We start from the raw sequence: 23,130 nt of genomic DNA, 5'->3' as shown, positions 1-23,130 counted from the left end.
AAAGAGAGGACAAATGAGGGGAGGAGGTGCGATGAAGAGAGCAAGGGAGTGAGGTCAAGAATGTTACACCTGCTTTGTATCTGTGATATGTGAGCAGCACCGTGGGTGGTGGGTCTCACTGAACTGTCACAGAGGAGAGTCCTTGTGCGTGTCATTGCCTCTACACTCCTGAAGTACTAACTCCTTGTACTTAAGAGAACTTTTCCTCCTGCGCGCTATGAAGCTTTCGCTTGTGGGCCCAGGGCTAACCTCGGGCCATTAGCCGCCTTTGAGACGACAGATAGCTGCACTGCAGTGGCGACGCATTCGGTATGAGACTGAGCATACAAACAGGCATATCCAGTCTTTGTTTCATTCTTTGTCTGGAACTTATATTTTCAGTTTTACCCAGCTTGGTTGTTTCTGTTCTCCAACCACGTTGTCTCTACTTCCTGAAACACACACACACACACACATACACACACACACACACACACACACACACACACACACACACACACACACACACACACACACACACACTGCAGCAAAAGAGTCGATGTCGGAGGGTTTATACTGTTTTCACAATTGTGTGCGAGCGTGTCCGTGCGATAATTTCCTCAGTTTGAGCATTCTTTTGGACTGCTGCCATTTTAATAGAAGCCGACAGGTTATCAGTGGAGGCACAGTGGCGGTCGCCCCACTCGTGTAATTGTCAAGTCAGACGCTTCCACACAGCCACTATTCCTTTTAACTAGAAATGGTCTTGGTAGCCTCCCACCCATTGTCATTTCAGTCCGTTTGTCCGCTACACGCAGTGAACTCATCTTTGATGAAACATAAAACGTGTGTGTGTCAGTGTGTATATCCTGTCTGTCTTTCTTTCTGCTCCTCCTCTGTGTGAGACTTTCTTTCTGTTTTTACTCCAAAAGGAAAAACAAGAGCAGAAAGACATAACATCTGACTCAAAATATATGCGCAAGTTACCCAACAAATTGCATTTATATTTACAAGTACAGTGAGGATTGGAAGGTGAAAGTGGTTCCGATTGCTGGGCAAAGTCAATAAGTTGATCAAGAAAGAGCTCCAGGGGGAGGTTGTGGTTTGCTGTACTAAGCACATCATCTGGTGGCTGATAGAGCTTTCAGAGGTGATTTGTTCAGTCCTTCTCCCACTAAACCGGTTAACACCTTATGCATTATCTTTTATGCTACCTTGTTATATCCTTGAGCAATGCTCACAATATAAGCTTAAGATGAAAATCTCTTCATTCTCTTTTTCATGCAATATTTAGCTTGTGGACTGAATCTCACAAAAAGAGTGTTCTGATTATGCCCTAGTGCTTCACCGTTATAATAATATTGATAGCTATCATCATTCTGAGAAGTTGTTTGGAAAACTTCTTCACCTTGCGTCTTCTTTTTCTGATTAACTCAGTGAAAAATATACTTTTCGTTTAAACAACAACCGTGTGTTGACGATTCTTCGTCTGGCACATTATTCTCGTGTTCCCTGAAAATGACTTTTTTTTTTTTTCGGAAACCACTGAAACAAGTGAGTGTTTTGGAAACTGCTGGATTTATCTCAGCCCACGAGCAGCTTTGTGTCAAAAGAAATTATATTGTTTTTCAGTTGTGGGAAGGGAAAAAGTTAAGAGGGCGTCGACGACATGAGTAAACATTGCTTCTGTCATCAATCAATCTGTCTGTTTTTCTGTGGAGGACTGTTTTTTTTCTGTAGGTTTTAATAAAGGCAGAAAAGAGAATCCGAAGACAGGGATGTCGGGCAAGAAATGTCTCCGACTGGACTTTATCAAGGCCACGAGGATGCCCTGGAGAGGTGTTTTTGAAATATGAGCATTAAGAATGATGTATTGAAACGGGCTGCTATCTTAAACGATAAGATGATTCATAGAAAATAATGAAAAAAGCATTGCTTTCCTGAAAGAATGAAAAGGAAATATAATTGCACCTCAAAATTTGTGTCTGTGTGTGCACTATGTTTTATTAATAGGAAGGTTAAATATTCAGGCAGAATTTAGTATTGTTTTAATTGAATTTGAACTGACCTGAGCCCTGCTCTTATGTTCATTGCCACAGAAAAAACATTTGTCTAAGGCAGCTGTCGTTGTGTTCTTTGTCCAGTGTAGTATTGATTTGTTCTCATTAGGATACAGGTCACGGTGAGCAGCAGGACCCCATACAGCCGCCCCCGTCCGTCTTTACTACACACACAATGAGAGCGGTGCTGTGAGCAGTTATGCCTCCCCACGCTCACCTATAATGACCATAACCTCCGCAGCCATAGCTGCACCAATTACAGCGACACCCATTCTGGAGAATTGCCCCGAGACGCGGGGTTAGACCAGGGCTGGGTAGCGTTTAGATTTTATTGATTTTTAGATTCTGTCTCTTATTGTGTACCGCGTCTGACTCTTGCCTTATTAAGCACTAAAATAAGGAAAAACTAAATCACCTTTATATCAGCATATTTTAGGAATCTGTGACGAATAATGTTTTAGATATAGACGTTATTCAACCACAGGAGGGAGGGGGTAGTACCTTCTGAAAGTACTGGAACAATATGCAAAAAGTTAAAACAATTAATAGTTGAGCTTCTCTGCTTTCCGACTCATTTAAATAAAACTAAAAAAATTAAAAACACAAAGAAAAAGAGAGCGGTCGGCTTGCTAGCTGAGAGGGAGTCAGCAGTATGATGCTATGAATAAGAGATAAATAAAGTTGCTTTCTATTGTTTGGCAGCACAACTATAACCATCACACACTCAACTGATGAGTCACCCTAAGTTTAATTTTCCTCCTCTGCATTTCATCCAACGTGCATCATTAAATACTATGCACAAGTCCTTGCAGTGAGTCAGATTTATTATTTTCACGTGGTCTTTAGAATGCTTCAGATACGTAGACAACCGGAGGCTGAGGGAATCTTTTTAGTTGCTTGAGAAGTAGTCTAAGATGTCCAACGTTTCTTTTGCATTTCTTGATGGAGAAAAACAATTCATGATTATTATTTTTTTAAGAAATAAGAGGAATGCAACTACTCTTTTCCTTGTCATGCACACATTACATGTCCACTGTTATCTACTCCGGTTGCAAACTGTTTAAGTCATCTAAACTTGCCATTTAATGCCATGTCGTGTTTTTTAATATACGCAGTCTACTCCACCGTGGCCGCCCCCTGGTGGGAGTGCTTGTCCTTCAGACTTTTCCACCACTAGTCACTCCTCTCCCTGTCAGGCTGGCTGGCAGTAGCCAGCCACCAAGTCGACCAGTAATTGAAACTTCACAGCAGTGTAGGCAGCGGTGTGTGTTGTCATTGTTGTTGGGTTCCTGCGGTTCTGTTGTCTGAGGGGAACATGTTCAGTGTCAGCGCTCACACATGTTCTGCCACTCAGGGGGAACCGCAATAAAAGAAAGGGGAACACCAGCGTACACAATTGGTTTATAGTAGTTAAGCACAGCGGTATAGGTGCATGGCGTTTCCGCCTCTTTGGCTATCGGCCGGATACAAAGCAAACGGACACAATTACTTTTTGAATGGTTGACATTTAAGCCTTTGATGGTCCATAGGTATTGTGAAGTCGTATTTCTACGGAGCATGCCTGCTTGTCCAGAGCAGGAGAGACGGCTTCACTTCCGAGATCACGGTGGTGACAAATAACAAAGGGTTTATCTGGTCAAATTCACACTGAACAGAAAGTGGAAATAGTCGCAAGACCTAACACTAATTTGTTTTATCACCAACATACTTGGGAACCTAATAAAGATCGACCATATTGTTTCATCGTGTGGTCATTCAGAATCATTTCTCCATGATTGTGATATAATGAGCAGCCAGTCTGCTATGGAAGAACTCTGATTGTCGGCTTTATGTGGTCAAGATGGGTTCATCAAGGAGTTACTTACCAGACTCATTACACAGAAATAAACCCTTAATTAGAGAACAGATCAATTAGTGCTTAATTTACCAGCAACATCAATTAGGAATCTGTGATTATTTTCAGTGGATACTAGCTGAAGTCAAAGCAGAAAATGCCAGCGAATGAATGAGCTCAATATAAAGATAATAGTCTTCATGCGCTGACAAATGATGCGTTTTGACAGAGAGATATACTAGCGCACGAGTCATGCACTTATTCACAGTCCACGGCCATCTGTCAGTCCACACATCTGCGTTTTAATGAAATCACAGACTTCTGTCGTCCCCTCTTTTGATTTTCAACGACTCTGTGCTCTGCGGAGCCAAACTCGCCCAGTGGCCAATCAATCACTGGCCACAGCGTTTCACCGAGACACCGGCTCTAACCCGAGGCAGACTTTTCAATCAAACACTGAGTCATCAATCTTTCCGAGCTCCAAACAGTGGCCTAGGTGGGGTCTACCTGCCGGCAGTGGTTTTGTCTACTGTTGGCAACTGGAAAACACTCAGATCTTACATTTACCTTTTCTTTCTTTTTTTTTTTTTGACCCGAAGCTAACACAGCGTAAGGTATATAATATATGCAACAGAAGGACGTGATCAGAATTGTGTAAGTTCCTGGAGAACCAAGAAATAAAACTAAACAACCCGAAGTTCAATTGTTTGTTTTTTTGCTTTGCAGATATGCTGTTAATTGTAGGCAATCATGTCAAAGGGACACAAAATAACAATAGAAGCTGGGAGAGATAAAACGTTAACCTTTCTATCAGGACATGTAAAAGCCATGATTCATAAATCACAAATAGTTGACACCAATTTTTTAAGGCGGTTTCCTTTTCAGTGGGTTTGCGAGTATGGTGCAGTATTTAAAAGTTCCTGCGGTGGTTTAAAGTTGGACATGGATTCATTCAGCCTTGTTATGTGCCACATCATGTATTATATGAACCCCACTCAGATTTTGGAGATAGAGGAAATGTACCTGCACTGGCCTCGATGGGTGGAGAGATCAGGTGTGGTCTGTTGTACTTGTGATCGCATCCAGCTGTGATGCATTAGCACCATGTTACATCACAGCAGTACTGGGTTTGAGAAAAGCATGTTGTCACTACTAGCAGTACAATCATGATTATAGGCCAGAGTACAGTTGCTCTTGAAAAGGTGCTTCTTGGATCAATCGGTAAAAGTATAGCCTTGCTTTTGATTGTATGGCCCACTTACTGTAGAAGTAGCAGGTGGTTGAAGAGTTTTACTTGAAGAAGAAAAAAATGATGCCTTTTTGTGTCACTCAGCAGATATTTATTGAAGGTACAGCCTGATGATAGTATAATTTTACAAAGAATATCAATGGAAAGAAACTATTAATTAACATGAATACAGAAACGGTGCTGATATCTAACAGTGTTCTACCATTCAGCCTTGTAGTTAATCACGCTTTCGTTGCTCCCTCTGTTGCCATCTTTATCTTTCTCTCATACTCACACACACGTTATACCAGTAGCTAATGCGATGTTCCGCGATTTCTCCCCCATCTCCGCTTTCCCAGCAAGGGATGATGCGGCATACCAAGAATCTTTGTTTGCTCCCTCAACACACACACACACACTGAGACACACACATACACCATGTCCATCCTGTCGAAGCTTCTGGAGAAAATCAGTACCTACTCGTTCCTTAAACTGTGTTCCATTTGATGCTTGACTGGCTTGAAAATGACTTTGGGAAAAGCTTAACATTTTTAATGCGGCAAGTCCCCCTCTGCTAACCCCAGTACTCCCCTCCCCTCCATCCCTCTGAAAACTGCAGCCACCAGCAAAAGTCCTGTTATTTAAAAAAATTGTGGAAAATCTTTTGTACTTACCTGTGTACTACATTTTAGATACAGCCAACTGGACCCGGCTGATAATGGGCAGACAATTTAATTTCCTAGGTATTAAAGGAGACTTGCTGGGTTTTGAATTAGTGCCCGCTGGTGGTATTTCAAAAAAAGGCATCATAAAAAGAATATAAATCTTTTTCTCTAAACTTATTATTTTTTTCTCTCCACATCACAGAGTCCTCATGTCTTTTCCTTTTTGAATGCGATAAAGAGAGGTTGTGGTACACTCTGATTTACATATATTGTGGACATGCTCAGCTCACCAAGGACAAATTGCCTCCTATCTTTGGCTCACGTTCTCTGAGCTGTTGTGAGCGTAACCCCTGCCAGGCTCAACGCTACTGAATTCATCTATTTGATTTGCATTAAGTTAAACATATTTTTTCTGTTGTTTTTACTCTGTGATGTGGCATAAATCACAGATTGACCCAAAACTAAAGTAATCTTAAACAAATAGGACCACTGGAATGTTCCTCCAGTTTGTGAACATTTTCCCAATACCTGAATTTATTAGTAGGCCACACACTTTGATAAGTGACACAATACCTGAACTATTTTTCAGGGTGACATCAAAAGGAATTTGGGGTGAATTAGGCATCTTGGCAATGCTTTGACTAGAACAGTTTTACCACATAGAGTGAAAGTCTTTTGGATAAACTCATATCTACTTTCATTAAACGTCCTCCGTACTTGTTTAATTTCTCAAGTATTAACTTATTTAGCTGTTAAAAACAAAACAAATAAAAAATGCAAACCTTAAATCAAGAATGGAATATTACGTCTGCTCATTTCTGAATATTTATCAAAACATCCAAGAGAATAACAACTCGGCATGTTTTACCATCTTGTGTGAAATCCATCTGATATTAACATGATATTCTCTTGTTCTGGACAAAATCTGTACCGGTACTTAAGTTCAATATTTCAGACATCCTTGACTAGTTTTTGACTTAAACTTAGTTGCGCTTCATCCGAGTTTCATTGACTGGCCCAGAGGGGGAGCTACAATTACAGATCTCACAAGTAGACACTAATAGGTCTGGACGGGAAATGTATCAGTCACTGTGGATATATTATTACATTTACATGAGGCCATACACATATACTACAATGATTAATTATTAAAGCCACAGAAAAAAGTACTAATGACAACATGGCAATCATTCTTGTCTGAATGTTTAAATTACATATTTGTAAGTTCAATTTAAAAGAGCAGATATTCTGCCTGCACCACTGCACGTTTGATTGTTTCCTACTGACGGTGTACTGTACATACTACATGTGTCCATTTTTTATTTATTTTTTCCTGTCTTTGTAACGCTTTCTCTCTTGTCTTGGAGGGTTGTCCACTCAACCGTCCTTTGCATGTTGGCATCCGTACCTCACCCCTGCCCAGGGTGTGGTGCCCACACACCGTGCCGGTATTGGGGTGAGGCGGGAGGTCAGGCTCTAATTGGCAGAGCCCGTGGCTGCCACTCTGCGCCAGGCCCTCACCCTGTCAGCTAATTGGCCCTGCGAGCGGCGGGGCCGGGACAGAGCAGGGCCTGGATTGATGGATGGATACCGGTGTCAGGAAAGCTTCTTTCTGAAAAAAGAGCTTGTACAGTCGATTTATTCCCTCAGCCTCAATGGGCGGTGTATGTATTTATGTATGTATTGATCCTCATTTGTTTTAAACATTTTAGAAAGCTGACTAGAATAGTCTCATTGTGCAGTGTGCTCTTCCTCACCTTCCTCTTTTTTTTTTTTTGTCTGAGCATTGAATGCATTTGACTTGTGTAAACGGAAACTGATTACACCTGCTGGCCAAGGTTTAGTGTTTAAAGTTGAACTTGTCTTTCTCCACTGTATATTCCACGTCCCCATTAGTGGATGCCACAAGAGGATGTTACTTGTGAATGTTAATTGCAGCCATTCATTAGAGTTAAAGACACTCCTACAGAAACTATATAACCACCATTTAGGGAGAAATCTGTGTTTTTCTCATCAAAGTGATAGCAACTTGTCATTTTATTGGATTTTAGAGCGAGCTGTAGCGGGTTTAAACTTATTTTAACAGGATTTGCTGGATTTTAGGGTGTTCAGGGTGAGAGGGAATGAATAAGCAGTTAATGTGACTCTTTGTTGGTGCTGTAGATTTATGATGGTGCCAACTGTTGTTTGCCATGCTGTTAATTTGTATGATTGCTCCAATTTGATTACTTTATTGGGCCTTTTCTTGAGTACTTGGCTCAATTGTGTGTGTTGGTTTGTCTCATTTATATCATGATGAAAATCAGGAAAAAACTAAATTACTACAAAACCTGGACAGTTAATTAAAGCTGCATATCGTTTCAAGTGATCTTGATGTGATGCGTTTGTTACTGTATTTATAAAAGCGTAACAATGTGTTGAATCTTTTCACTTCAAAACGATAACTTCAGTGGTCGGCATGGGACGATATGAAAGTTTAATTTCATGATTATCCTGGCCAAAATAATTTACATCACAATATTGTCTAAATAATTATAAAAAATATGCTTAAAATGGCACTGTAACATACTGGAATCACTTCATCAAATATCTTTTGCATCACAGATAACCCACCTTCGTGAACATCCTTTTCAGTGGAAAACAGTCTTAAATAAGGTATAAGTTCCTCCTGCATAAATACATGATGAATAAATGATAGCAACATTGTGTGATTCTGCTTTTTCTTACATGATGAATATTGTATTCTTAAATCAGGTTCTATTTTTTTTTTATGGGATGGTATGTACAACTATCCCGATAATAGAAATTCAGCAAATTATTTTTGTAAGGGTTCTTTGTCACCATCCACGATAATGATTTCGTCCCATCCATAGCGGTACCGTAGCTGGGAACTGAATAATACCGACCTCCATGTGGCCTGTAGTTTCATTAAGAATAGTTTTGCTATATAAGTCTTAATTGGCAAAAAGGGCAAAGGTTGGAAAAGTAAGCGTCCCGAGTTAACTTGGACACATGAGTGTGTGGCTCAGTGCAGTAGATATGTTGGATGTGTAATGTGACAGGTATTTCCTTTTGAACTCGTCCCTTTCCCTTTTCTCTGTGTTTCCCCTCTCGGCTCTGACAGGAGACTGCTATTAATGAGGTTCTATAGTAGTGAACCGGCGGCTCAGCTAATGGTGCTGGAGGTAGAGATTTTGATTGAACGATAGCAAGAACTTCAACATATGGAGGGGACGAAGATGAGAGGGGAGTCAAAAGGCAGAACATCTGGATGAGATATGGAAGCAGTGAGAGAATGGAAAGCGGTGAAAGATAAATAGAGAGCAGACAAGAGACACCGATATTGATTCACAGAGCCGTTCTCAAAACAAGCTTACAAACTCCAATTAGGAAACAAAATAATCCAAAACGGCACTTTAAAAACTGCACAAAAAAAAGTATAAACTTTAAACAAGCAGGATTTCTTTTGGTGCAATAAGAATGTATTTATTAATTTACGTGATATGTCATGTAGGTGGAAAGGGTCATACTTACAAGCCACTTATAAATGAAGAGGCTAACCTGTGATTTAAGAAAAGAAATGTCTCTTTTCTGTGCGGTCCTTTATAGTTGGTTGTTGGTGACGGCTAGCAGGAGGTAAGGGAGGCAGCAAGAAGAGGGGAAAGGCATAAATTCAGTTGAAGAGGTTAGTAGATTAGAGGTGACCCTGAATCTGCTGACATGGGCATGATAGACAGAAGTTGAAGGTGGACCGTGGCCCCCTTCTGGCTTCATCCGGCCTGGGAAGACCACCTGCTGCTGAGTGGAATGAATATGCATTGGTACGCAGCGTGAGCGCGGAGAAATGTACAGCATGCCCACAGCCATAATCGCACAAGGCTTCAGTCACTTACTCGTACGCTGGGATGTTTTTTTAATTTTTTCATGCAGATAGATCCGAGTAAAGATTCCCTTTCTGCAGGCGTATGCACACAGACGGGTCGGGCATATGCAGCCTAAGTTGTCCACGAGGTCCAGTGTCAAGAACACATCCTCAGGCCGCCTCTTTTTCTCCCTGCATGTCTTCCCCTAATGTCTTTCATTCTACATTCCTCCCTCCTTCTCTCTGCTCTAGGTTGCTCCATCTCTCTTGAAACAACTCTTTCTCTCTCTCATTCACTTCGCTCCCTGGGGACATCTGTTGTCCAAAGACAATACGCCGCTCTCCCCTCTCAGGTCATTCACTTTGTCCTCTGCTGTCAAGTAAAGGAATTTTCTGCTATTGGTTTCTGCCTCAATGAGTGTGCGCTTGCATTCTCCATACTGGTTCTCATCGGCTTCTAATCCCCGTACGCTCGCTGTTAAACAGGCATGTGGTCAGGAATTAGAAGTGACTTGAGGTTGTATGTCAAAGCACATAACCACAATAATATTAATACCTTCCAACTAAATGAGACGATTAATCCTAATTGTTTTCTTTCCTGCCCGTGTCTGGAAAAGATTGTCCCTATGATGTTGTTGTGCTTGGCTGGGCCTACTTTCTCTGTCTACCTTCATGTATGTCTGGATCTATCTTTCTCTCGACAAGCACCGTAGTATCTTCTCCCCTCCTTTCATCCTCACCCTCTGTGTCCCCATATCCTCGTTGTTCTCTCGGCATGCCCCCCTGTTCCTTTCTTGGCTGAGACTTCCCCCCGTGTCTCGGTAATGAACCCGCAGCTCTTCATCTCTCCTTCGTCTTCCCCTGTGTGTTGGACATGACAGATGACTGGGGACCTCCAGAGGTTCGCTCCCCAGGGCTCTTGATAAAGGCAGCTCCAACCCCAAGATGATCAATCAATCAGTTTACACCGCGGGCGCCCGATCAGCCAATTAATCAATCTCCGAGCCAGCAGATGTTGTTGCTGTCCCTCAGCGAAGGAGCTGGCGGTGGAGTGGTGGAGGTGGTGTCTCCAACAAGGCCGAGGGGCTTGAAGTGTCTGGGAGAAGAAAGGGCAGTGATTTTTCATGTTTCTACCAGGACCTTTTGTTGGCTCAATAGCACCATTAGTTTTGTCTGGACGATCTTTTCTCTTCTAGCTTTTCCAATGATATTCCCTACTTTTCAATCCCGAGAACGTCTTACAATGGTCCTACTTATCTTCGATACGCTTTTGATTAGCTTGATTACTATAAGCCTTACTTTTTACATACTTGTATCTTCTTTGGGAGAAGTGCAAAAGAGATGTAAATGTGTGTGTGGGTTGACACACCCTGTCTCGGCATCATTAAGGCCAGCTGGCACCGATCAAGCCCTCTGCTGACCTCTGTTCACAGTCAATGAGCGACACAAGGACACTTCATTTTAATGTGCACTTAAACAGCCAGTAGTTAGGATGCACGCACAAACATTGAGACACCCACACTCACCACCTACACCTCTTGGCCTTTGGTCCCTGTCCGAGCCCGGCCCCTCGGTCCCTGTCCTGGTCAGGTCAGCCCTTTGACCCACCAGGTCGTCGCATCATTACTCACTGTGCTAAGAGATCCCCCCCCCCGGGAGAGTAAATATGTCTGCAGCCTGTGGCTTCAATGTCCGTTTCTGCAAGGATGCTCCATGCTTCAGTCATTTGTTAGTCAAGGATCAAGTCACATTACCGAACATTTAGAAGTAAGGTAAGAACATACACGGTCATGTGTGTTTGTATACAGCTGACAAAACAGGAGAGGGAGGAGACATCTGCCAAAATACCTTTTTTAAAAGTGTTTTTTATTTGTTTTAGAATTTGATGCTAACAGATGACTCATAAACATGGGCTGGCAGGTAACTAATTCATCATTTTGATGTTCGGCCACATTACCACACTGTCACAGACACCTGGTAGGCAGCACTTGCACACTGCTGTCGTTGTTGGCATAGACTCTGGATTCCTTTCAGTATTTCCACAGGATAAGCAAGTCTCACTGGTCACGCCACATACCCAGTAGGGAAAAGGATGCAAAATAGACTAATTCTTACAGCGTAGTGGTCAGAAGGTAATTGCTTCAGTCAGAGCTTCTCTGCCAGCTTGTTCTCAATGATTAATGATACCGCTGCTTCTTTTGACTTTATTGTGACCATTCAGCTGCTCCACTGACATCAATCCCCATGAAGTGGTGCCCAGGATGCTGCATTATTATGTTGTGACAAGGCGGCCGTGCTGTCGAGTTTATTTCAGTGCGTCCTTGTGGGCCAGCGGTGTAAGGCGCCTGTAACTAATTCAAACTCGGTCAGCACCCTTTGTTGCTTGTAGTCGAATTCCTGCACTTTCTCCCCACGTTTCCCGTTACTCTCTACAGGGTCTTACAATTGGTCTGCATTGCTTTCTTACTTCAACATAACTTCCCCTTAAGGGGTCAGTATGTTTCAAACAAAGTGCATGTCTGAACCGGCCAAACTATTCAAAACCAACAATCTGACATCATGCCGCCTGCTACTTCAGTCAGTTTCTGTGTACACAAACAATTTTAACACCATGAATGCCTTCAAGGAGAGCGGTTTCCTTCGCTTTACGAGTGGCACCGCTCGCCCACGCTCTGTGATGGGAAGCTGTGTGCGCTGCACACCTGAGAACACACTTGCCTCCAGACAAGTTGTACTTGAGCTAGTTTGTCTCGAGCACATTCAGCTCTTACAAAACACGACAGAGCGCTAATGTCTTCGTGCGGTCTCAGCTTATTTGGTGTTTGACTTGTAAAACTCTCAAAGGGCCCAAATAATCAAACCAGACCGAATAGCTATGACACGATAACCAGAAATATGGGCATTTGGTGAAGTAAAGGATCATTTGTAGGAGAAGTACAACTTTTAAATACATATTAGCGTGTTGTGTTAATTCAGACGTTTTGATAATTGCGCAAAATCTAAAATCATTTTGATGCATTGTGAATGCAGCACTTTTGATTACATTCACTCGATACTAGAATCTGAACTCCGGCTCAGCGGCCAACTGAGGAAACGTTTTTTCACATAAAAAAAGTTTTGTGTGTTTTAGGCATTACTATGTGTGTAAATACATATTTGACGGTGTGTTGGTCCTTTAGTGTTATCAGTCAAGGTTAAGCCCATTAACTGACCACACTTTACCCGACAGGATTACTTCGCCCATGACCCGACCACCTTCCATTGCGACTAATCACTAGCCTTGAACCTAAGTGTTATTGCAGCTCAGTAAAACCCTGTGATGCTAATTAAACAGCCAAAGTGAATGGGTTCTAATGGAGTTTTACTGCTACTGCTACCAGGACTTGTGTTTTATTAGTGACTCTAAGGGTAATACGTAGCACTGCCAGTAAGGTCTGTGTTAGGTGATATCATTTTACACTCCATCACTTAGATTTGATCTGCCAGTGATAGCTTTTAAAGATAGAGCTGCAATGGTTTCAGAGGCGGTTACAGGACGTGCCAAGATCTGTGGAAGGGATGTGTGTCTGCAACGGTTTTGATTATGCGTGTAAGTATTCGTCTATGGCTGTAAAAAAAGATAGAAACTGTGTTTTTCGTCAAACCCTTCTAATAAAATATTCTCCCATCTCCTCGACATGACAGTTCTCCTAGCAACTGTACAAAAACAATTTCTCCTTCCAACTATCTTGTCATCCATATTCCATCCAAACATTCACCCATCTCTCTCCCTCCCTTACATCTCCTTTACCCCATGAACTTCCCCTTCTCCCCATCCATCTCTAACCTCCCACAAGCCACCCACTCCTCCGCCGTACCAATTAACACCAGAGCATGGTCGCATTGTGCTGCCCTTTGACCCCTCCCCCCCTCCCGGCCCGTCGGAGCACACATGACCTGAGGCCCGCTGCTTCAGTATTAGGTTGTCCCAGGGCCCTGTCGGGCAGGTTGGTGATAGATGGGCCCCGGTGAGCAGCTCTGACCCACTATGCTGCCGCGTTCACTTGGATGGTGTGAGGGAGCATTGATTATGAGGCTACTCGTCGTGACGGGGGGGCGATCCCGCCTGAACTGATGGAGGCAGGGGGAATACAAAAGAGGCCGAGGTTATGGATGAGGTGCCGTTACTTAATGTGATGATATCTGATCTGTGCTCTATCGATCATGGCATCTTGCGAGATGAGTTCCATCTAGCGTGATTCATAAGCATTTAGTTGGCTTACATTGTAGCCGTGACTCACGTCATTGTTACAATACAGAGATCTCCATCATTGAGGTGTGAAATGAAAAATGTAATGTGTATATGATTGCCATAATCAGATTTTGTTTTTTCTTGTGCTCTGTAGCCTGAATATATGCTGTTGGCAATTAGTATGGTAAACAATTTTTGTTATCATGAGAGGATCCACTGGTTTAAGTCGATGGTTCTCAACCTGGGGGCCGGGTCCCCCCGAAGGGATTGTAGTGTATGTGTTGTAACAAGATGATAGATGGGATAGGAGATAATCAAAAACGTATTTCTCCTACACAAAATGATTTTTTTCGACTTACTCGAATACAGTAATATATCTTTTCTTGTAAAATGCTGGATAGTTTTACCCTTTCAAGCCTCTAAAAGTTATTCAGATGGAACAGTTTAAGAAGGGGAAATCATTTTGGTTATATGCTCACAATTTATGGACATTTACAACTTATTTGAACTCAAAATGTTCCCCAACAATAAATGGCAAAATGCCTGCCTTACAGAATGGCAAAAATATATGCTTTCGGATCAGACGGCCGTGTCAGCAGGACAATGTTTTTTATGTTTCTTCTGTTTTGTGAAGTGACAATGCTACAGTGACGGTTTGGTCCGGTTCAGGCACAAACACGACTTTCTTAGGGTTAGGAAAAATCATGGCAAATAACATTTTGCTCACATGCAATTTTGCAGCAAAAGTTGCTCACATGTTGAAATTACTTGCTGTGGTTCGACTTGGGAGTACAGTCTTGTTTAACGTACTTTAGTGTGTATTTCATCGTATTCCGTTCCTCCATTGTGCCTTGAAAGTGTACAGTGTCTCCTCAAAGGAGAGCAGAAAGGATGCAAATATGACATAATTGTATTTTACCTTATAATGTCTTTTATAACAGGCAGTCCCATATGGAGCCACGCACAGTATAAGTACATACTCACACATGCAGTTGCCCTTAAGCCTGCTGAACGCTGCAGGCAGGAGTTATTTTTATTTCAGTGCCTTGGAAAGCTTTGAAAGAAAATGAGCGAACAGAGAGAACACTTAAAACAAAAAAGCTAGTGTGAAAAGAAAATGGAGTGCATGCGAGCGAATCAGCGAGAGAACAGGAGGCGGGTGGGGGGGGGGCCTGACGCAGCAAAATCCACCTGTTTTCATCCTTCCTGCCATCTTCCTCTCCTGTTCTCCTCCCCTCCTCCTCCTGCGCCCTCGCTCCCAGCTCAAACTGCGGCAGTCGGCTAATTAAAAAAACACGGCTGTCCTTAATTATTCAGCGGCTTACTAATTGATATTCACAGAGGCGTTCACCTCGCCTAAACGATCCGTTTAATCTGACCACCACGGTCTCACTCTCAGCTGCCTGTCACCCTCAGCCATTGTGCTACTGTACTTAATACGAGACCAGAGGGAGATGGATACAGGGGGTGGGGGTGTAGAAGTTTGCCGTTGCTGTAGTTTTCTGGGCTACAAACAGCAGCGTATGGACTGGAATACTGCTTTTTTTCTTCTTCTTCTTTTTTTCCTTATGTCACAGGTTGCTGCCCAGGACAATTAGACTGAGTAAGGTTGAATTAGTACATTATCCAAAAGAAATTACATCGTCCTCTGGACGTGCAAAGTTTTGCTCATAAAATCAGGAAAACTCTTTTTCATCACGAGGGTGATTGACAGCCATTTCTGGCTTTTACCAAAGAAATCACTGCCTCTGTTTTTCAAAGCTGGAAAGTTGCATGAGCTTCAGGTCCCCCCCCCCCCCCCCCCCCCCCCTTTCCCGCTCTTACTTCCACTTGCATCTTCCTTTCTGTACTTTGTGATAATTTTCTCTGTAGAACTTCTTTCTAAAGTTAAGGAGATGCACTTGGCCCAAACGCCATCTCCCCATCTAACAGCTAGTTCTCTATTCTTGACACTTTCAATGATAAATCACCTTTTATTGTCCTCTTCCTCTCTTTGTCTCTTAGCTCTGTTCTTTTTTTTTTTGCATTTCATGTCCAGTTTTGCCCTCCTCTTCCTCTACCACCCCCCACACTTACCCCGGCTCTCCTCCTCCACCCATGACCGCCTCTTCATTAGGTGAACAAAGGGTGCATGGCCAGTGTTGAACTTTGTCCCATTGTTTGGCCTTTGGTATGATTAGATTATCTTTAAAGTCTGCTGAATGGGGTTAATCAGTCGGAAGTAATCGTGTGTGTGTGTGTGTGTGTGTGTGTGTGTGGGTGTGTCGTCAAAGAGGATGGCCAACCTGCTCGCATGGAAATTGAACACATGCACGGCTGCATGTATGCACAGACTTACGTATAGACGCACACAAAAGTGAGCGAAAAAAAGAAAATCCCTGGCCACACATTTCTGTCACAACCTCTCCTCTTTTAATGACCCCTTTAGTCTCGCCTTCAGGACACATTTATCTCTCCACCCGCTCTCTGTGGGTACAGCTGCTCCGGGGGGGGGGTGTTTCAGATCGGTGTCTGAGCCGTTGTTTGTGTCCCGGCGTCTGTGTGCATCTTTTGTCTTTTCAATCTGCAAAAGCTAAAGTCTTTAGTCGCCACCTATCTGCGTAACATTGCGTTTGGACACACTTGTGACAATACACAACCCCCTGCCAATCCCCTCCTCTGTTTCCTCCCATCATCTCTCTCCTCTTCTTCCTTAAATTGAGCTGTTGGTCCGACACAGTTTTTTGGCACCTGTCTAAAACCCGTCCTGTCTAAAACGTTGCCCGTCTTTTCTCGAACCTCTGATTGCATGCTTGGAATCGATAACACATTTTAAGGTCATGACTAGTGCTACTTCCTGTGTACTTGCTGCAGACTTGTAAGGGTGTACTTCAGGGCGCATTCACCCGACGCTATCATTCAGGTTTAAGTTCAACTTGACTCCATCAAGTTCAGGCAGCTTGAGTTTTTGCATCACACTGGCCATGTAAAAACATGTCAGACATGCAAGGGGACCCAATGGAGACTATCGCCTGACCTGAACAATAAGGCTGGTTAATGTTAGGTTGTGCTGAGGACGGCTTGGTCCTGATGTTGCTTGACTGAGTGTTGACAGGACTGCGATGAAGTGGTGCTGTGGAGTGTGTTTCCCTCCTCTATGTCTGGACCTGTGAAGATGGCATAATGCCACTGTGTGCCTGTGCAGGTGTTTGCCCTTGTTTCTGTATTAATTGTAGCGCGTAAGCCTTTGGAGCATCTCCTTGACTTTGAAACTTCCCCCCACTCGTCTCATGCGAGCAGAGCCCTTCGGTGACACTCCTCACCACTCCTCATCACAATGCATCCGCCTGCAGTACACCGAGTCGCCAAACACAGATGGTTATAAGAGTGGAAGAGATTGGACGACATAATGCTATGCAAAAAAAAAAAATTCTCCATACGCTGTGTTTTCTTCAGCACTCATAGCGCTTAAAGCGAAGGCTTCAAAGTGTCTTTGTGTGGGTGCTTTACATAGGAGAGTCCTCTGCAGTTTGCTGGTGTGTCTTTGAGTTTGAAACGATTAGCTCATGGTCATATACCACAGATGTATTTTGTGTGAGTATGGACTGGTAGGTGTATATGTCAGTGCAAGAGGAGATAGAGAGGACAAAGTATGAGCATTCAAGCAGAACAGTGAGGCAGCCAGTCACCCCGAGCCTCTGAATACCAAACCTTTCCAAATGTCACTTTGAAGAACTTCATGGATGAATCAGTGCCTCTTTTACACTCCTTCTCTTCTCTCTTGTTCCTCCCCCCCCAATGCTTACCTTATTCAGGAGATTGGACGGAAGGTAAGTCGAGAGGTCTCTACCTTCTGTACTCGGTTCTCTTTCACTGTTTCTGCATCATAGTCGAGGTTTCCTTTTTCCCTTTCAGCTTCTTTGACATGTTACTTTTTTTTACCACCAGATATTTCAGCTGCTCCATATTATGATGATCTCCTATTTACAGCTTTCTTCCTCCAAATGCTTTGTGGAGTTATAGATGAGATGACAATTTCAGTTTATTCACTGTGGCTTTGAACAACCACCTCAGTTTGCTTCCTATAAGTCCCAAACCACCAGTGTTTATCAATATCATCCATAGTCAAGTAAATGACTAGAGGTCATTCCACAGTTAGAAATATGTGTCTGTAAGTAAAGTTAAACCTTTATCATGATTAGTACAGTTTTAATTTCTATTTAGATTTGAGTCACTGCCCCTCTCTCCCGGCGTGAAGGACACTTCCTCTCTGGGAGCTATTCTGTCCAGGTCTTATCTGTCCTGTATTTCACCCAGAGAGTCAGCCGTACGCTGAGTGAAGGTCACAGTAGAGGGAAGGACAGTGGAGATTGGTAGTGCTGGGTAGATATATTTACGCCCGACCATGGTGCTCCTTTGCACTGAGAACTGATGTTATCCTCTTGACCAGATAGCGGTTTGGCTAAAGATTGAACACAAGAGGACAAAGACGCACATACAATACATGCCGAGGCATCATCTGTCTCACAGACATGGACTCGCTTTTCTAAATGTTAGACTGGATGCACACATGGTCCCATACATGCAAAATGTGTCTATGGACATGCCGGCAGGCACAGCACTCACAGCATCAAACATGAAACTAAAAAGATCATTCACAAAGTGTTTCACAGTCGAGTCCGTACATGCTTATAAACAGAGGGCCTGTGTCTGAGTTGTGCTAAAATGTGTCTCTTCTTTACGTCTCTGATGTATGTTGTGTATGTGTGCATTTTGTGATCAGTCTCATAAAATTGGCACCGCTCCACTGAACACACAAGTGATGGTTTTTCGTGTGTGTGTGTGTGTGTGTGTGTGTGTGTGTGTGTGTGTGTGTGTGTGTGTGTGTGTGTGTGTGTGTGTGTGTGTGTGTGTGTGTGTGTGTGCGCTGCGTGTGTGGTGCGTGCGCTGCGTGTGTGGTGCGTGCATGTGTGTTTTCATTTGTGTGTGTTAGGCCAAGCAGCTGGGAGCCAGAGAAGCAGACCTAAACAAGCAGGATGCTTTCTACAGAGAGCAGGTGGCTCGGCTGGAGGAGAGGGTAAGAAACACCATCAGACTGCCTGCATATGGACATAAGTTATATTAATGTTCAACCTAACTCACAAAACTAGGCTCTCCCAGTTACTACAGAAATACAGAAGTGATCTGAACCAAAGGGTTAGACAAAACATACTGATAACATGAACAGGTCTCTGCAAGTCTACTGTGCATACTGTATGTAGAGCTATTTGTACTGTATGTATGTGTTGTTGGCAGTAATGGAAATTGGTTCATTGCAGAGTTTTGAGTGATGTAAAACAATTCTATTCAGCCAGAGTACACGCTGTCACCATGGGCTTAGCCAACGGTCACATTCATTCATATTCTTCATCCCACTGTTTCTGTTATCATCCTTCAATGTAAACTCTGCATGCTTTCCCCAGTGTGGTGCACATTGCTCTCTGTCTTTCTTGTTCTCCGTCTCTCTCCAATTGTCTTTCTGCGGCTGTTTTACACTTTTTTTTTCTTTCTTTTTACTCCACCTGAAGGATAAAAGGTTATATCCCATTCATCCCTGTGTGTGTCCTCCTGAAAGTGGCGTTATCCTGATGTCCTTGTCAAACTAGTGTCCTATGGAGGGGAACAAGGGTCAGCTGCCGTGCTTAGCCCACTTCAAAGGGCAGCTCCATGCTGGTCCCAGAGTGAGATGCCTGCAAGGCAGAAACCAGGGTCAAATGCCCTGTTGAAATGTGTTTAAAAAAAGGACACACTCATGCTGCTCTCGAATCATAAGTGTATCTTGGGAAGGATACAAGGCCACATTTAATGTGCTCAAAATCACGCCTTCATGCTGGGAAGGAGTTTTTTTTTCCCCTTTGGATGGTGCAAAAAGTCAAACGCTCGCTAAAATGGAAATGTCCCACTGTTGTGAAGCCAGATATACAATGAGGAAGAAGAAGGCATCACATATTCTTAGAAGTTCACATGTATAAAAGCACAGCAAAATATCACATACTCAGAGGACACAATGTCCTCAATAGGACCTCAATGTCAAAATATTTGTGGTTCAAATGTGATTTTATTATGACGAAATATGGTCTAAGTTGTGCACAGGCACACTGTTATTACAACATTGCTTTAAATATAATTTTCTTTTTTTTGCCATTTCCTAATGTTTTTTTTCTAGCTGATTAAAACAGCAGCAGCATTATATTAAAATTTTGTTAGTTTACATTAGTGGACATTTACCCTGTTGGGTCAATAAAGCAAATCTTCCCTCCTGAGGATGCATTCTTAAGCCAGTGGGTATTGAGTGGTAGTGGACGTCTGTCAGTAATTGGATGTGCAATGGTCTGTACCACTCTGCTTGGGTAGCGGAGAGCGGAGGATGCCATTTGCTGACGTCAAGGGAAGGTGTGCGTTAAGTGATGGATCATTTGCCAAGAAAACTACTGCACCTTTTCGAGCCGAAAGCTTGGTGAAAAATGTTGAAATATTCTGAGATGTAGGCGTGCGCTCTTGCTGATCCAGCCGTATAGCTGAGCTTCCCTCTTTCAATTCCTCAGCTCGTGTTGCATTATTACATCTTTGGACAGATCCGCCCTACTGCATCACCACGTACAGGAGTAAATGTGAGTGCTGATGCTAGAAGCGATGAGTCCCAACTAACACAGGCATTATCGACTTCAGGCACTGACCGTCCATCAGTCATGTTGGCCACTGGTCAATATTCCTTAGATCAAAGTGTCAACAAATCAGCTTCACACCTCAGAGAAAGGCAGAAGATTGAGAGAGCGTGAATGGAAAGGAAAGAGATACTGTACTGAAGAGAGGAGCGAAAGGGGGAAAAGAAACACTGGAGATTCAACACAATAAAAGACGAGATAGAAAAAGAGATGTGACAGCTGGAGGCAAACTAGAATTAAATAGATTCTACCTGAAGGTATCACAAGAAATATGATGAAGTGGCATTTGTGAGAGAGTGAGGATAAGAACAAGACAAAAGTAAAAGGAGGTGGAAGAGTGCTTAAAAGATAAAATGTCACCAAACGATGAAGAACGAGAGTATAAAAGAAAAAGGTTGAAAGAGCACTACGACCCATCACCGAACGGTAAAGAATAGGTGATTGTGAGAAACGGGGGAATGTTTGACAAAGGAGCGGTCTGTGAAAATGAACATTTATTGATTCATGCACAGGTATTAAATTATGAATCATTTATATTTCCAAAGCACTTTGTCCTCAAAATGAGCTATTATCTTTATTTTTTTTGTCAGACGTCCTTGCTGAGCCAAAGCTCGAGAGAAGTGGCGATTACATGTGTGCGTTTTGTGTGATCCTTCCTGTAACTGGGGATCAGTCTTACTGAGCAGCAAGCGGCAGGGGGAATCCTCAGAGGGTGCAGTCAGTTTGGACTGTGTTATTAACGCTCCTTTTTCCATGTTCTGGCCCCATTTGGCACTCTAAGCCCCGCCTCTCTCCATGTTTTCTTCAACGTAAGCGCGGCAGCACACCAAACTAAGTCAAGTGGCATGTTCTGTTCCTGTGCACTCTCTGAAGCGCCCGCTTGGTCAATAGTGTCCACTTCAGATGAATGAGCTTAATACACACCTGTATTAGACAGTCGAGAGAGCAAATGTGCAGGAAGATACAAATACAGACAAGTGTGTATGAAAGTAGATGCTTCGCTAAGCCCCTTCCTAGAGGCCACTGTCCAGTTCTATGTTAACAAGCCTAAGTTGAACAGCGAAGGCTGAATTGAACCATTTTATTCGGTTAATTTCTAGTGTGACATTTTCTTTTTGGACATTTTGGACCTTCAGATCAATCAAACAAAATTAACAAACGAGGAGGGCTATTGTGCGCTCGCATAATTACAACGTGAAGCCCAAAACCAACTGGATCAAATGTATATGATGTAAAAAAACAAACAAACACAAAACTTAGTTCAGACTTGTGGATGTAAGAGTCAAGAAAAAATACCAAACTTACCATGTTTGTGGGTGGGAATTTGTTTCTTTTAATGTCCGTCCACTGCTATAAGACTGTAAAATGAATCACCTCTGGCCAGATCCTCCATCAATTGAATCAACATCAACATCGATAACCCTAGCACCACTTTTGTTGTTTAGTTAGTCACTGTACGTACTCGTATTTCACTGTATATATATATGTATATGTGTGTATATATATATATATATATATATATATATATATATTATAGACACTTCATATACTTTGCACTTTTATTATTTAATTTTCTTAAATGTCTTCTATGTAACTGCTTGCTGCTGCAACAATCAAATGTCCCCTTGGGGATGAATAAAGTATATATCCTATCCTTAAATCAACATAAATGTAATATCTTTGGATCGTAGACTGTTTATATAATCCGCTTAAGAGACATTTAGAGACAGAACTTTGGGCCCTGTGAAATTGTCATGGGCCTCATCATCACATCATAGCTGATTTAAATATTCATGAGGGATTGCGTATGAAAAGAAACCGCCCATCAGTTCATTGAAGCACCTACCACAAGTGGGAGAGTTGAAATATCGTATAAACATACATAACATAAACTCTTAAACCCGCTTAACTTATATATAAACATACATACATACATATATATACACACATGCACACCCACACATAGACAGTAGGGACAAATATGTGTCCATGAAATAAATCACAACATTGTTGACCAGTTTCAAGCAGCCTATTGGTGGGCGGTGAACAAGGCTCTTGTGGTTTCACTCTGGGTTTACCTCCAGCTTCATATGATCTCACATCGCGCTCTTCACCCTCCCTCCGTTGCTCCCAGCATCTTGCACACCAGCACCAAAAGAGAGAGAGAGCGTGAGAGAGAGAATATAAGTCTGATATATATTACACGTCTGTTCCAATCCAACATAGCCATTTATCAGAGGGGCTTCCAGTGACAGGCCATCACCAGCACCGAGGCAGCGCGGCCTGCTGCTGCCGCTCATTGGGGCCACAGCTACCAAATAGCCCCTGAAAACAATATCTATATATTTATTAAATTTTCACTCGATACCTGCCCTGCTGTAAAACAATCTCATATTTAACAATCAACTTGCTCATGTGCTTTTTTTTTTTTATCAACCATGTCTCTTTCCAGCCCGCCCTCTTGGCCACATCTGTCTCTCTATATATCTGTCTTTTTCAGATTCTTTTTTTACTGTGTTTTTTTCTCCATCTCTCAATTTCTTTTCTTTTCTTTCTTTTTTTTATATATTTTTTTATTCAGACGGGAT

General features: G+C 42.6%; 1 protein-coding gene across 2 annotated transcripts in view; it reads left to right on the top strand.

Moving 5' to 3' along the window:
- chchd3a (coiled-coil-helix-coiled-coil-helix domain containing 3a) overlaps nucleotides 1–23,130 on the top strand; it is a 62,631-nt gene that overhangs the window by 18,751 nt on the left and 20,750 nt on the right. For both annotated transcript variants that reach the window (XM_079235787.1, XM_079235786.1), the window contains exon 6: nucleotides 18,832–18,915. In XM_079235787.1, the coding sequence (XP_079091913.1) occupies nucleotides 18,832–18,915 (84 nt within the window). The remainder of the gene's footprint in view (nucleotides 1–18,831; nucleotides 18,916–23,130) is intronic.

The sequence above is a fragment of the Taurulus bubalis genome, assembly GCF_910589615.1.
Source record: "Taurulus bubalis genome assembly, chromosome: 20".
NCBI lineage: Eukaryota > Metazoa > Chordata > Actinopteri > Perciformes > Cottidae > Taurulus > Taurulus bubalis.
The sequence above is the reverse complement of the archived record's forward strand: the minus strand, read 5'-3'. Positions and strand labels throughout refer to the sequence as shown.